The sequence below is a fragment of the Aplysia californica genome, unplaced genomic scaffold (assembly GCF_000002075.1).
Source record: "Aplysia californica isolate F4 #8 unplaced genomic scaffold, AplCal3.0 scaffold00100, whole genome shotgun sequence".
NCBI lineage: Eukaryota > Metazoa > Mollusca > Gastropoda > Aplysiida > Aplysiidae > Aplysia > Aplysia californica.
The window spans coordinates 1,066,115-1,081,910 of NW_004797370.1; the positions used below are offsets into that span (position 1 = coordinate 1,066,115).

Below are 15,796 nucleotides of genomic sequence, written 5' to 3' on the forward strand. Positions count from 1 at the left end.
TAAGTATATAAATAAATAAGTAAATAAATACGTACATAAATAAATAAGTATATAAATATATAAGTAAATAAATACGTAAATAAATAAATAAAAAATACAACGCAAAAATCCATGAGCATTCTGATGGAATTCCTAAGTAACGATAAAGAAACGTAACATTTTATTTTCATATGTATTTTGCGTGCGTATGTGTGTGGGGGGGGGGGGAGGGGGGAGGGTGTCAATACCATACTAGACTGAAGTATGTCATTTCAAAGTCAGCACTTTGAATTGAAAACAAAGTAAACTTAAACTACCCCTGTTAATGAGATGGGAAAGGAGAGCAGAAAAAAAATGTGGATTTCTACCTACTATTAACCTCTGTGGAAATATCAGCAGGAAGATTTAATGTTGCCGAGAGTTTGAGAAAATCAGTTGATAAGTCACTCTCGACACCACGAGCCAAGGATGATCAACCTTAAAATTATAATTTCTTGTTCCCCCCCCCCCCCCCGCATTTTTTGGTCCTTTTTCCTGCGACCAGTGATTGGCCTCAGCTCTGTACGAGTTTCTTTGGTCCACGTTAACTTCGCCGTACACCTTTGCCTATTAAGCACGCCATTCTGGGCCTCCATCTACGCTTGAAGTCGTGCTGCACCCTAAATAAGATAAGCAAAACTTCGATATTTATATCATCATCATCATCATCATCATCATCATCATCATCATCATCATCATCATCATCAGCAGCAGCAGCAGCAGCAGCAGCAGCAGCAGCAGCAGCAGCAGCAGCAGCATCTGTATAATCACCATCATCAAGTGCCAAGATCTGTTACAGACAACGGCGACATAGTTCTTTATTCATTTTTTTGCTCGGATCCTCTAAAGGGCACTACGTTGTCCTGATCTTCCCCAGTGACCCATCTGTTTAGGCTCTCTTAGTAAGTTGTTCTGGTACTACCCTGCCTCGTTTGTCTTTAGTTTTGCAAGTGAGAGCTAGATGTCCAGGGTCTAAAATGTCCATTCAAGTATTCCAGACACTGCATTTGTCTATCACTGATTGTTATTATAAGCGAGCGGCCCCGTCTGCTTCTACAAGTACTGCTTCATTTAATTTTGATTACTTATTCGTAAATAATTTTTAAATTTAATTTATCCATCTAAAGCTTGAAAAGGCAGGCAAGCAACCGCATGCATACCTAGAATTGTGAAAAAGTGTGTTTCTGACTATTTTGTATATGGTGGATTGTAGGCTAATAAGGATTTACATTGAATTAATTTTGGTCTGTTGCTGATCGGATATGTGTCTGCAGCGTCTTTAAAGAGTTTTAGTGTCCATCCTCGAGACACCTCGTTGCAGACTGAGTACTTACTTGCTAGTGTTTCGGCTAAGGTGTTGGGCTTCTTGTCGTAGGATCAGGGGTTCGGTTCTTGGTTTCACCGTTTAAGACACCAGATCAGCATAAAACGTTTTTCGTTTTATCTTTTTATGTTCTACATCATTGCAAGTTGGTATTTTCAATCAAGTCTTTCACAATTATTGTAATTCCTCACTTCTGTGCATTACGCAGACATACACACACATGGGCACGTACACACATACACACGACACACACACACACGAACACACACACATGCACATGACACACACACACACACCTACACACACACACACACACACACACACACACACACACACATATATATATATATATATATATATATATATATATATATATATATATATATATATATGTATATATAAATAATGCTGCTGCTGCTGCTGCTGTTGCTGCTGCTGCTGCTGCTGCTGCTGCTGCTGCTGATGATGATGATGATGATAATGATTTTTTGTTGTTTCCTTAATGGGCCTGACGGACTCCACGAAGAAATCTTCGAGCGAGAGCGAGGCTCTTTTTCGGCTCCATTGTCAATATGCTTATCGGCACCTCCACTCGTCCACATAACTCCATTCGAATTGCCATTGTTCCTGGACACTCAAACATATGTTTGACATCTTCCTTTTCATGGCCGCATCTTCGGCAACATGGGCTGAGCTCTTCATTTACAAAGTTCTTATACCATCTTAAACTCCAATAATGGTCCGACCGCAGTCTCCTAGCTCAACCTGGTCCCAGCGACATGTGATAGACTTTTGTTCCCGCTTATTGGAGTACCCAGAATACACACCTTGCAGGTGCTGGTACTTAGTTCTACATGGTGGGTCTTTGATTTCCCTCTTGATCATTGGAAAGACTCCTCTGTATGTTGTTGGTCGTCTGTTTTCTTCAATCTCTCTGGCTTCATTAGCAGCTTGGTCTGCTGCCTCATTTCCTTCTATACCAATATGGCATGGAATCCACTGGGTTATTATTGTGGCTCTGGCTGCGCAAATCATTCATGTCCGAGCTGTTGCCCAACAGCCCCTTGCAGATGATGATGATGATGATGATGATGATGATGATGATGATGATGATGATGATGATGATATAAATATCGAATTTTTGCTTATTTTATATATATATGTATGTGTGTCGTATATATATATATATATATATATATATATATATATATATATATATATATATATATAATGTATGTATATATATATATATATATATATATATATATATATATATATATATATATATATATACGACACACTCAAACACGCACACACTGGTACACATTGACTCACAAGCAGAGTATGGTTAAATCAAACGCAAGCTGCTAATTAATGGTAACTCGACACAGTTCGTTCCATCAATACATGTAACAGAACTCTTTCTCGACCCTGTTCAAATAAATCATCTTGATTTCATAAATACTAAGGTCAACATTAGATTGTGATGCAGCGTGGTGAAATCAGACGCTCGTCAAAAGAATGAAAACAAAGAAACCATCATTTTTCTGGGCGTTGGGCAATTTTTTAAAATGTCTTTTTGGTTTAAGACCTGTTATGCCCTTTTAAGAACTCATTTCTGTGTGGCTGTTACAGGAAAACGTGAAACTGTTGGTTAAATCACAAAAATGTAAATTTCATGGACACTCTAGCTTTGAAATCACCAAAGTTTGTCTGCCATTTTCTCGCTAATTTTATCTCTCACATCAGGAGATTCCCACCTCCTTCAATTGCAAATATTTCGTCTTTTATTCGAAACAGATGGGTATTCTTTGGGGTCAAATGCAAGACAAATGAACAGGCTTTATAATGTTCTTATAACTCTATATGCCCCAAAATAGACGAGTGCCTAATTCCACCGCGTTGTGACACATTTTTTAAAAATACCTCACAAATAGTTTTCTCGATCGCAATCCCCGAAGAACTGAAATGATAATGAGAAAGGAACATGGTGAAAAAGTTGTTACAGTAACGAGTGAACTTTGAACGACAAAAACATATGACGGTGAACAGACTGTGTACAATCAAGAGCGTTAGTGGTGTTACAATGGTCTCGCCGCTACAAACATAAGACCCTAGCTCGAATACAAGGAGGGGATTTAAAAAGGTATCTCGGTCTTTCCTGTCGGGACGTTGTACTCCGGTACCCACTTAGGTTTGGCTCGGACAGGAAGGGTCGAAACTATCCTCCGACACGTAATATGATATAAATTGGGTTCGGGGGGGCGTAAAGTTACCGACAACAAATTAGATGTGAACAAGATTTCAGACTGGTTTAGCCTAGACAAAAGAACAAAAAGAGCGCCCATTTATGAAATCATTTCTTTATTTTTTTTTCCTCATGCAGCAGTTTTAGTAGAAATCATTGCTGTTTTATACCGTCTACTTTTCAACTGCATATCCATGAGCCAATGCCTTCCTTGGTGTAATCAGAGACAAGAGAGAAATCTTTGAATACTATGCAATATCACTGTCTAGAAAGCAACATTTTAAAAGAAAAAGAATATAAACTGTTTCATTGGTTTAACTACGCAGTCGTACATTTTCTTGCTTTTTTAACATTTGGAATTTAAATATGAGTCAAAGCCTTTAGTGATGTATTCAGAAACAAGAGATAAATCGCTATTTATTATCCGCAGTCGCTGTCCTTGTGAATAAACTCGCCCAGCTCTCTCCCCGTCTGGTGTCTGTCTGTTGACTGACCACTCAGGCCAGGTGGCAGTGACAGAGCATGTCGTCATGACACTTGGCATGGTCCTTACCACAGGCGGTCACACACTCGTCGTTTGTGGTACAGTTGACCTGATTGTGACTTACTGGAAAAGGGGGGGGGGGGGGGGGGTGGGTGGACAGAAGAACACATTGGTGAAAGAAGTGAAATGGTATAAGTTTCGTGTTCCTATCAACACTTTAACATTATTTAAGAGGCAGAAAACCCCGAGTTTACCGCCCATCTTCGAAAGGACTGAACCAATTGGGAAGATCGTGTAAATTGAATTTCCCAGGGCCTCAATGTCCTGAACCAGCAATCTCACAATTACGAGTCCGACAGTTTAACCACTAGGCTACCGACGCCGCGGAAAACATTAGACAAACTTCGCAGATGGCGACTTTCATTACAGATTTTTTGCTTTGTATGTCCATATATATGTATATTATGTACGTCAGTCTCTCTGTCTATTAGTATAAATTTTGAACGTCCGTCTGCCTGTATTTATACTGAGGGAAGAAGAAAAGTGTGTTCAATTGAATATGTTCGCCAGTATAATATAGTATGTCTGTTAGCACATGCAACCGATACCACAGATGTTAAGAAACTGCAATAAAAAGAACATAATATTTGTATAAAGAACATTTTAACATCTGGCTGGGGATAAGTACCTCGTGGGGCGTTACAATCACACTGTCCGTTCTGACAGACTCCTTGATGGCTGTTACCACATACAGGTGGGTGACAGTCGTGGTCAGCTTTGCACGAGGTCGCTCTCTTGCCTACAACAGGGTCTGAAGTAAAAAAACAACACAAAACAACCCAAGATTCTTGTCAAATTATCAATAATATGAAATAACATTTACTCCCAATACTAGTGAAATAACACGAACGTAGGAACGAGACTGGTGGTGTAAACATAGAAAGATCCATGTTTTCTATTTTCTTCATTAAAACTTATTGCAATATGAAACAAGACGAAGAAGCGCTGCGATTTAAAACAGACCAGCCCGGATAAGAAAAAGTTAACAGGCAGTTAGCAAATACATGCAACAAGACTATAATCAGATACCTTGTGTTTCTGTCTGCATGTATGTATGTCTCTCTCTCTCTTTCTCTCTTTCTCTCTCTCTCTCTCTCTCTCTCTCTCTCTCTCTCTCTCACTCTCTCCATCTCTCTCTCTTTCTCTCTCTCTTTCTCTTTCTCTCTATCTATCTATCTATCTATCTATCTATCTATCTATCTATCTATCTATCTATCTATCTATCTATCTCTATCTCTCTTTTGCTCTCTGTCTCTCTCCCTCTCCCCCGCTCTCTCTCCCCCTCTCTTTGTCACGCTCTTGGTCTTGCTCCCTCTCCCCCGTTCGTATCCCCACTTCTCTCTCTCTCTCTCCCTCTCTCTCTCTCTCGCTCTCTCTCTCTCGCTCTCGCTCTCTCACTCACTCTAGTTAAATTAAATCCAGTGGACAGCTGTCTTCTGGACAGATTCCTCAAAAACGTCAGAACTTTCGCCATCCTTATCCCGACCAGAAACGGTCAAAAGTGCACTCTCTACAGCGATGCTTGACAACCCGTGCAGTTTGCTCATTTGGGACGGCGCTGGGTTCATTCGGGTAATTACAGGTGTTAAATGTGTCGATGGAGGCGTATACCTACAATTGCATTTTATCAATACGGTATGGTATCTACATAAGCTGCTATAATTAGCTTTACGGAACGGGCCCTTAGTACCGCTCGACAACTTACAGTTGTTGTTGTGGTTGTGGTTTTTATGGTCAGCGTGCTGGTTGTTGTGGTTGTCGCTGTGGTTGCTGTGGTTGCTATGGTTGCTGTGGTTGCTATGGTTGCTATGGTTTTCGTAGTTGTCGCTGTGGTTGTTGTGGTTGTAGTTGCCGTCGCTGCATTCACACAGGTTGGTGTCGTTGTTGCATGAGGCGACATGTGAGTCGTGGCACGGCGATGGGTGACAGTCGTGGTAGGTGCTGCAAGACGTCTGGCTGTACACAACGGCCACGCCTACAGGACACCAGGAATACTCATACAGTTATTAAAATTTATGAATCGAAAAGTAAGCAACATTGTGCTGAAAACAGCTATGCCTTCAGGACACCCGGAATACCCATACCATTATTTTATGAGTATAAGAATAAACAATAACATTGTGTTGAAAACAGCAACGCTTATGAGACACCAGGAATTCCCCTACAGTTATTTGATACATGGAAAAAGTATCTGATAACTGCCACGCGAATAGGACAATATAAAGTTTCATAATGTTTCAGGTAAATAAAGCTGAACCTGCTCTAGCAATGACCAGTCCAAGACAATCACCTGTATGAACCTCCATATACCACTTCAAACTTTTTTTCTATACTAAAAATTAATGACAATGCCCAACACGTCCTGCGTCGAAAATTGATTTCTGTCTTGGACAGTTTCGACTGTAAAAGTTGTTCCCGCATCCGATCCGGAGAATTGGGGATTGCCTTGTTTGTGAGACAACTTCCTGGGCCTTCGATATATTGTGGTAGGGAGGAAACTTTCAACGTATTAATAGTGGCGACAAACAGGGCCCGCGGTTAAATGTAAAGAATGTTTTTCCAGGAAATACGTAATTCTCCAGCAGTCTGTTTGAGAGTTATCCCGTCTTAAGTGATGCTCGTTTAGACACCATTCAGAAATCGACCCTGCCTGCTTGGGCCTACCCGAGGTAAGAGGGATGCAACACATATCCCAGAAGAAAGACCGATATACTCTATATGTTCTCCTAACACGAGAATCGAACTCAGGCCCCCTGCTTTCGACAGCGAAGCGCCTAACTGGTATATCACACATGACTGTAAGTCTCGACTAAGTCAGTGGAATAAAATAATGGTAAACGTCTTTCCCTGCTCATTGTAAGATACAAGAGGATTACATTTTTCCCCAAAGACCAAACCGGCGTCTGTAGTGTAGAGTTAGGTGCTTTGCTGTCGAATTCGGAAGATCTGAATTCGATTTCCATGTGGTCACAATTTTTCTTGATAATCTCGGTCTTTCTGTAAGGACCATAATATTACGTCTCTCTCACCCCGGCTGGTCCTGACAGAAAAGGTCGAGACTCGCATTCTAAATGATCGAAATTGTGTTGTTTGATGGTATATAAATACCTGCAATTTTTAAGAAATGCCAATCGACGCAAAACAACCCAATGAACCAACAAACCATCAAACAACAAGAACAAAGAAACTTACAAAGGGCAAGACCCAAGACCGCAAATTTGTACATGGCTGCAAGTTTTAAAAGTTCTTGATGTCAATTACTGATTGTCGATTATATGTTTGAGAAAAGGTTTCAAATGTTACTCTTTTATACCCTATCAGTCGTGGCTTGAGCCTTAAAGTAAAGCGTCAAAACGATGAGAAAAATGTGAACTCTTGACACCCCCCCCAAAAAAAAATGAAAAAAAATGAAAAACCCAACAAAGCAGCAACTCTATTTATCAGTCTACGAGTGTGTCAAAAATGTCTTGTTCTGCGAATGTTTTAAAATCACGATTCTGGCCGAGAACTAAGATATTTAGGAATGTTTCCAAACATATTTTTGTACTATCTTAGTACAGTATGTCTTATCATAAAAAAGATTAAAAGTTCATGCGTAAATTGATAGGTGATGATGAACGCATCTGCCCAGGAGAACATTTCTGAAAGTTAAACAAAAGAGAAAAAAAAGGATTTAGGGGACTTGAGGCTTTTTCTATGGCCAGTGAGACTAATTCTAGCACAAAGAAATATTGCCATATTTTGAGCAATTAATAGCTTGACTTCTACTTCATAACAAATGGAAATAGAATATGAAAGTGTTTAGAATGTCCGTTCCTTTAACGAAAGTATCACTATAACTCATCAGTATTGATGAATTATATCCAAGAGCCTACCTTCTACTTGCTCTTTGTCAATGATTGTGAAAAATCCATTTTTGTTTGATGTTTTAGCTAATGAATAATAAGTAGAGCTATGATAATAATCTTTCAGGTTTGGGAAAACAAATATGGACAATGAGAAATACAGAAAAAACGTTTCAAGAGGTAGGGCCAAAATAGATATCGGCTGCCCTCAACCATGTGAACTAAATGGTCAAGTGAAAATGAAATGATCTTATTTATTTTTGTTTTAGTGAGAGTTTAACAGCACTTGCAACAGTAAAACTCTTGCTAAAACAAAATAAATCAGACGATTTGTCTTTTAAAGGACCGCCTGTGTTGAAATGTCTGTAAAGCTGTTTACAAGCTGTACCACAAAAGATAGTTAAAGAATGCTTCTATCTCTAACATTTAATGTCCATTTCAGAAGGAAAGGTGTTTTGACGATTAGATCAGATACCAAAATGCTCAACGTGCTCAATCAAAATCGAAAGTTTATTTGGAGACGTTGTCAAGATATTCAAAGATATGCTTTTGAAAAGCTTGAAATGTTGTGACACTCAACACTTTTATGTCAAATTTGTCAAAACTGGGTACTGAGCTGCTAAAACTTTGCAAGTCTGGTGTAGTTCAGTGTCAGCCACGCCGCCAGCCATCGACCGACCTCGTGGGCAGATCAGAGTCAATAAACAAAGAAACAGTAACAAAAGAAGCCACGTTTTAGATATATCTCAGAAGAAGAGGAAAAAAGAAAAGACAAGAAAAGAAAAAAAAGGAGGAAACATAAAATGGAAAATAAAAAGAGAAGAAGAAAATATACTAATAACAATACAACAACAGCAACAACAACAGCAACAATAACAACAACAACATAAACAACGACAACGAAATGACATACACTTATGGAGGATAAGCAGCAACAAAGCATTTTTTTTCCTTCCGTAACGTTTTGAGACGTCAACAGTGTTTACAAAAATGTGCCTAATCATATAAAATAGTAATAAGATTCCCAAAATAAGCATAATATCTCTCGAAAGAATTTTACCTCCAAGGATACAATTATAGCGGTTTAGATAAGAAAGTCATGCCGCAGTAATTTCCCTCGTGAGAAAAGAGGTGACCTTGATTAAGTCAGCTGGAACTTTTAGTTTTCCCAAGCTAAAGTAGAGCTCGGATAGGACAAAATCAAGTCTAGACAGAAAGATGGAATACATAGATAATATATGAAAATATAATTGCTCCAGAGAAGGAAGCTTCATGTAAAACAATAAATACAGAATCTATTTATCTATTTATTTGAGAGGAGTTCGGAAAACTATGAGAGTACTTTTTGCCTGCACTAACAAGACCCCTAACGCCGAGATACCGTCATGGGAGTCAGGTAAATGATATTATCAGTCCACATCGCAAATCTGGAAATCCTTGACACAACAGCTGACTGTCCAAGAACTAAGACGAGCCAGGCAGAAACCAGACTAGAGTTTTAAAAAATGAAATCACGATCAAGACCGAGAGAGAAGAACAGGAATGTTCCCCTATCCGAATCGAGGGCAACTGCTTTTTATTTCATTTAATTTTTTTTTTTTTTTTTTTTTGTCCCCTAACTCCAGTTTGTGTTGAACATGATAGAAGGCCCGGCCCGTCCCTGTTTATCTATATTTTTTCCATGCTATCTATCCCTTTCCTTCTCTCGCTCTGTCTATCTATCTATCTATCTATCTATCTTTCTATCTATCTATCTATCTATCCCGGTCTCTCACTCTTTCTCTATGTCTCTGTCCCAGTCTCTCTCTCTCTCTCTCTCTCTCTCTGTGTGTGTGTGTGTGTGTGTGTGTGTGTGTGTGTGTGTGTGTGTGTGTGTATGTGTCTTTCTCCCTTTCTCTCCCCTTCTCTCTCTCTCCTTTTCACAACTGAACTCAGCCTTCTCAAACTGGTTCTACAACAACATAACATTCAGAACCAGGACCAATCACAGGCGTCTGTGGTGAAGCGAATAGGCACTACGCTGTCGAACGCAAAAGACCGGAGTTCAGTTCTCGTGCGGAGAGAATGTTTACCGAGCATCTCGTTTTATTATGATGTATCTCTGCCTCAGCAAGGTTTGGTCCTAACAGGCAGGGTACCCGCCCCCCCCCCCAATGATCTAAATTGTCTGAACAATGGTGGAAAAACACATATATAAAAAATATTAAACAGATATAGGAAGCCCTTCTTCCAGATGATCTGAATTATGCAATTGGTCTGTTTTCTTGTTTAATAAAAAATACTGTTAGTTTTGTTTTGGTTGGTGTATTACGGAGCTCGCAACTGCATAAGGTCATAAGACCGCGCAGGACACACGAAACATTTTCAATAGGTAGGACATTTTTAATTTTGCACGGGTGACGTCCCGAGCCTGTGGCGTCTATCATTGTTATCGTCATGTCTCACGTCCCATGCTGTACGGTAAACTTGCTTAGTGTACTTTTCCGACATTTAGTATCTGTGTATTTGAAACTAGCAACTTCCTTGATGCGCGCATGGGCAATAAAGTAATCTCAACGACAACAACAAAGTCTCGAGATCTGAACTTGTTTTTTTCTGTCAGTGTCGAGTGAGCAAAGCCTTAATATGTTGCTGATACTAGATTTAGAAAGTAGAGGCTAGTTCTTGTATTCCTACATTGGTGACCCCGCCGTGAGTAGACCTAAACGTTTCACGGCTTAGTATAATTAGATCTAGTGGTCGACCCCTGTTCTGCTCTGCCTCGCTAGACCTACGACTTTGATTCACGCTTGTCGGCATCTTCTTCTTCTTCTTCTTCTTCTTCTTCTTCTTCTTCTTCTTCTTCTTCTTCTTTTCCGTGGTTGGGGGAACCGTAAGGACACCACTGCATCTGAAAACCAGCTCTTGCCATTTATTTTTTGTCCTCTGCTTTCCTCAGATTGTCAATCATCGTCTTTCCTGTCCACTCTGTAATGTTGTCCTCCCATCTCCTTCTCTGCCTTCCTCTCTTTCTCTTTCCCTGTACGGTTCCTTGCAGTCCTGTGGATCTTGTGACATCCCCTACCATTTCAATTTTCGTCGCTTCACTGTGGTCAGTAGATCTTCATCCTACCCCACTGCGTTGGTGATTCTCTTTCGTATCTCAACATTTGAAACGTGGTCTTTGTACGAGATGTCAAGGAGTCTGCGGTAACATCTCATCTCTGTGGTCTTAATCTTTTTCTCTAATTCTGCTGACATTGTCCTCGACTCGCAGGTGTATAAAAATATTGAGATGACCAGTGAGCGCATTAGTCTGATTTTTTAGTTGTGCGTGATGTTTCTGTCCCTCCAAATAGGCTTCAGTTTTGACAGCGCAGCTGTTGTTTGCGCGATTCTGGAGATAATTTCTGGTCTTGAGCCTTCATCTGAGACGATTGATCCAAGGTATTTGAAGCTGTTGACGGTCTCAAGTTTCTCGCCTCTGACTTTGATACCCGCGTTGATGCCATTGGTGTTATTGGTCATTAGCTTGGTTTTCTCGGCACTGATCTCCATGCCGTAGGCTGGTGAGGTTGTGTCCAGCCGCTCCACTATATGTGAGGTGAGCTCCTGTCCTTCTCCTGCTAATCCATCAATGTCATCGGCAAAACACAAGTTAGTGATTGTCCTGCCCCCAATACCGATTGTTCAATTGTGGTCTTCCAGAGTGTCAGTCATGATTCGTTCTAGGAAGATGTTGAAGAGAGTGGGAGAGAGATCAAACAGCTTTGCCTCACCCCGACCGTTGTCCTGAACCAATCCCCCATGTTGCCATTAAGGTAGACTGCGCTGGAGGCCTTGTCATATAGTTGTTGTATGACGTTGATCAGGTTGGCGTTGATGTTATATTTCCTCATGGTTGCCCATAAGGCTGAATGCCAGACCCTGTCGAAGGCCCTTTTAAAACCCATGAAGATATGGTATAGGTTTTGTTGGTGTTTCAGGTACCTCTTACACAGTATCCTGATGTTGAAGATCTGTTCTGTTGTGCTGCGCCCTTCTCTAAATTCTACCCAGCTTCAAAAGGATTCCGCACTACTGAACATGAATGGCCCGGGAGACTGCAGGCCCTCAGAGCTCCTTCAACACAAGAGGTCGCTGAACTCTGACCCAAGAACCCTTTTTTCATCAACCAACTACCCACGGAGGATCGTCGCATTTTAGCCCAAACCCCAAAGGTCGACCTTGAAACTCTCGCTAAGACAGCCGAAAGTAGACCTGCCTACTCCAGGTGTCATGGCTACAAGGCACGACGTACACTGCGATTCTGCGTTATCTGAAATCCTTTTGCGTACATCGACGACATACTGGAAGCCAGAAACACACCAGAACAACACGAGACGGATCCTCGAATGGTTCTCCGTCTGTTGGCCGCAAACGGTTCAGTCATCAATGCCAAAAATTGTTGTTTCGGACATTCGTCAATGACATTCCTGGGACACTCAATTTCCTATTCTGGAATCAAACCTCTACCCGAGAAAGTGCGATCTATCACAGACCTTCCAGTGCTGACTGACAAAAAAGCCCTTTAACGGTTTCCAGGAAAGTTGAGTTTTTACAACCGACTTCCAGGCCTAGCCAAAACTATCTTACCGCTGACAGAATCAACAAAAGGTAAATTCAAGAAGCTGCACTGGACAGCCAAGTGTCAAGCCGCGTTTCAGAGTGCTAAATCTACCTTGGCCTCTGTGGTCAGGCTTCCACACTCAAACCCTCACGTAGAAACACGTCTCTCAATGGACGCGTCAGACTCAGCTCTGGGGGGCAGAGCTATCTCAACTCCACAAAGGTCTTTGGCGACCCATCGCTTTCCTTTCTAGGAAACTGACACCCACTCAAAGCCGATACTCCACCATTGATCGGGAGCTGCTAGCAATATATAGCGCTACAAAGCATTTCTGCTATTTCATGGAAGGCAGGACCTTTAACATCTTTACTGATTACAAGCCCCTGACTTATACACTAAACAGTTTGGCGGATAGGTCCCCACGTCAAAAGCGTCAACTTTCATACATCGCAGAGTTCATCATTGACATCAGACACATTAGTGGTTCAGAAAATCTTGCTCCTCACACTTTGTCCCGCGCCCCTGTGATTGAACTCAAACCCCTGGTGGCATCCACATCCAGCGTCCCTGCCATCGACATGATACAGATTGCAGCAGATCAAAGCATCGACCCAAAAGTTGCAACCCTGCGTGATCATTTAAGTTCATTGAAGTTTGCAGACGTTCCTTTTCGGGCACACTGATCCTGTGCGACAGGTCTATGGTCCACCCTCGCCCTGTCGTACCCCGATCACGGACCAAAACTGATTTTGAGGCACTGTACAACCTTTCTCACCCTGGACCCGAACCCACGATCCGCGCCATCTCAGCACGCTACGTTTGGCCAGACCTGAAGAGAGAAGTGAAGAACATGGCTCGCACCTGCCACGCATGTCAAGCCTGCAAAGTTGGTCGACACACAAAAGCCCAGCTGGATACCTTCCGACCTCCGAACTGAATATTCGGGGATATACATCTGGACCTTGTTGTTCCTCTCCCCTCATCAGAAGGATACACCTACTTGCTAACGATTGTTGACAGATTCATACAATGGCCGGAAGCCATTCCCATCTAAAACGCAGAAGCTATCACGTGCGCCCGGGCCTTACCGCGCAATTGGATTTCACGTTTCGGCGTCCCAGACTTGGTCACCACAGACCAAGGCCTTCCGTTCACCAGCGCGCTGTGGCGCGAACTTCACGCTGTACTCGGTGCAAGCCCCAGGCACACCACAGCGTACCACCCCCAAGCTAACGGGTTGGTCGAAAGATTCCACGGTGATCGTTAAGCTGCCCTTAAAGCACGCCTTACTGGAACACGCTGGACGGATGAGCTTCCCATTGTTCTTCTCGGACTCAGGTCCACCTGGAAGGAAGACCTCGGTGCTTCACCAGCAATTCTCACATATGGCACCACCTCCGAGTACCTGGAGATTTCATGCCATCTCCCTTTGCGGACAAACTGCTATCCAGCAACACATTTGTCCAGGATCTTTAAGAAACAATGAGAAGGCTCACCCCTTACTCTCCCGCCCAACATGGTCCACGGCGCTCCTTTATACCAAGAAATATAATGCCAGCTGATCAAGTTTGTCTACGGCATAATGCCCTCAGAGGCCCATTTATAAAGCCTTTTGTTGAACCCTTTCAGGTCCTGTCCAGGACAGAAAAACACTTTGTTATTCAAAAAGATAGACAATCCATTCCAGTGTCCATCGATAGACTGAAACCAGCCTAAGGGAAACAACAACCCTACCAACCACTACGAACACTCACTCAGGCTCCCAAGCCTTCGTTGAAACTAGACTTAACTTACCCAGAAGAGTTCCCTTCGCTGAAGAAAAACACTCCTCCACAGATTACAAAGCGGACTGGTAGACTCGTGCAGACACCAGCCAAATACAAAAGACTTTAGTATAGATTCTATTCTAATTTAGTTTTTATGTCCATCAGCATACTGACGTTGTGGGGGAGCTGTGTGGCGTCTATCCTTGTTATCGCCATGTCTCACGCCCCATGCTGTACGGTAAACTTGCTTAGTGTACTGTTCCGACATTTAGTATATGTGTATTTGAAACTAATAACTTCCTTGATGTGTGCATGCGCAATAAAGTAGTCTCAACGATATCAACAAAGTCTCAAGATCTGAACTTGTTTTTTTTCTGTCAGTATCGAGTGAGTGAAGCCTTAATATGTTGCTGATACTAAATATAGAAAGTAGACACTAGTTCTTGTATTCCAACAAGCCTACTCTTATCAATTTTAGATCAAAAAGCGATCTTTAGGGTGCGCAACTTGCACACGGGACCTCCGAGATTTTTTGCCCTTGTCCGGCAAGGCTAGGTGTAGATCTTTCCTACCAGGGGTGTGGTTGAAAGACAGCAGTAAGGTGGAGCTAAGGAGTAGCAGTAGAAAGACTGCAGAAAGAGTCAGGAGCCCAGAGGAGGGTGCAAAGGAGGTGAGGGGACTAGGCAGAAAGTGGAGACGAAAGTAGACGACAGAACATTCTAGACAGCAGGAAACAAGGTGAACGGGGACAATTTTAGAGAATTTTTTTTCTGTCGTTATCCGGATTTGAGCGCGGAACCTTGGATTGAGAGGCGAGCACCTTAACCCCTAGGCCAAGAGAGCCCCCTGATAAAAATAGGTATGATGAAGATTTATATAGCCTACTGGTGATAGCTCAGACAAAAGAACAAAACGTGCGTCCAGTTATGAAATCACGTTTATATTTCACGTGCAATAGCTTTAGTGATAAACTGAAAATATTGTAGTTTTTATATGGTATACTTTTAAACCCCATATCAATTTTATGAACCAATGCCTTTTGTGGTATAACCAGAGTCCAAAAATAAATATTTGAATATTATGCACAATCGTTGTCCTTGTGAACTGAACAGCTCCACTTTCTCCCCGTCTTGTGTCTGTCCGTTGACTGACCACTCAAGCCAGGTGGCAGTGACAGAGCTTGTCGTCATGACACTTGGCGTGGTCCTTTCCACAGGCGGTCACACACTCGTCGTTTGTGGTACAGTTGACCTGATTGTGACTTACTGGGAAAGAGGGAAGGGGGTGGACAGAGCAAAACGTTGGTAAGACTTGATAACAGATCTAGATTTGTCTGTCTCTCTGCCTGTATCAATGTATAACGAGAAAATAATAAAGGTGTGTCATATTACGTAGGTCTGCATGTATGTATGTGTGTAAGTATGTCTGTCTCGTTCTCTTTCTCTCTTTCGCTATCTTCACCC

General features: G+C 41.9%; 1 protein-coding gene and 1 long non-coding RNA gene across 2 annotated transcripts; both read right to left on the reverse strand.

Moving 5' to 3' along the window:
- Positions 1-3,689: 3,689 nt before the first annotated feature.
- Positions 3,690-5,239, reverse strand: LOC118477453. Its single transcript, XR_004858385.1, has 2 exons — positions 4,763-5,239; positions 3,690-4,197 (listed from the first exon to the last, which is right to left on the reverse strand). It is a non-coding gene; the product is annotated as an uncharacterized LOC118477453 (long non-coding RNA).
- A 112-nt stretch (positions 5,240-5,351) lies between these two features.
- On the reverse strand, positions 5,352-7,514 carry LOC101847946 (GATA zinc finger domain-containing protein 15). The gene is made up of 2 exons (XM_013080798.2): positions 7,327-7,514; positions 5,352-6,109 (listed from the first exon to the last, which is right to left on the reverse strand). Exons 1-2 carry the CDS (start codon positions 7,358-7,360, stop codon positions 5,547-5,549), a joined length of 597 nt encoding a protein of 198 aa, XP_012936252.1. The 5' UTR covers positions 7,361-7,514; the 3' UTR covers positions 5,352-5,546.
- Between the last annotated feature and the right edge of the window lie 8,282 nt (positions 7,515-15,796).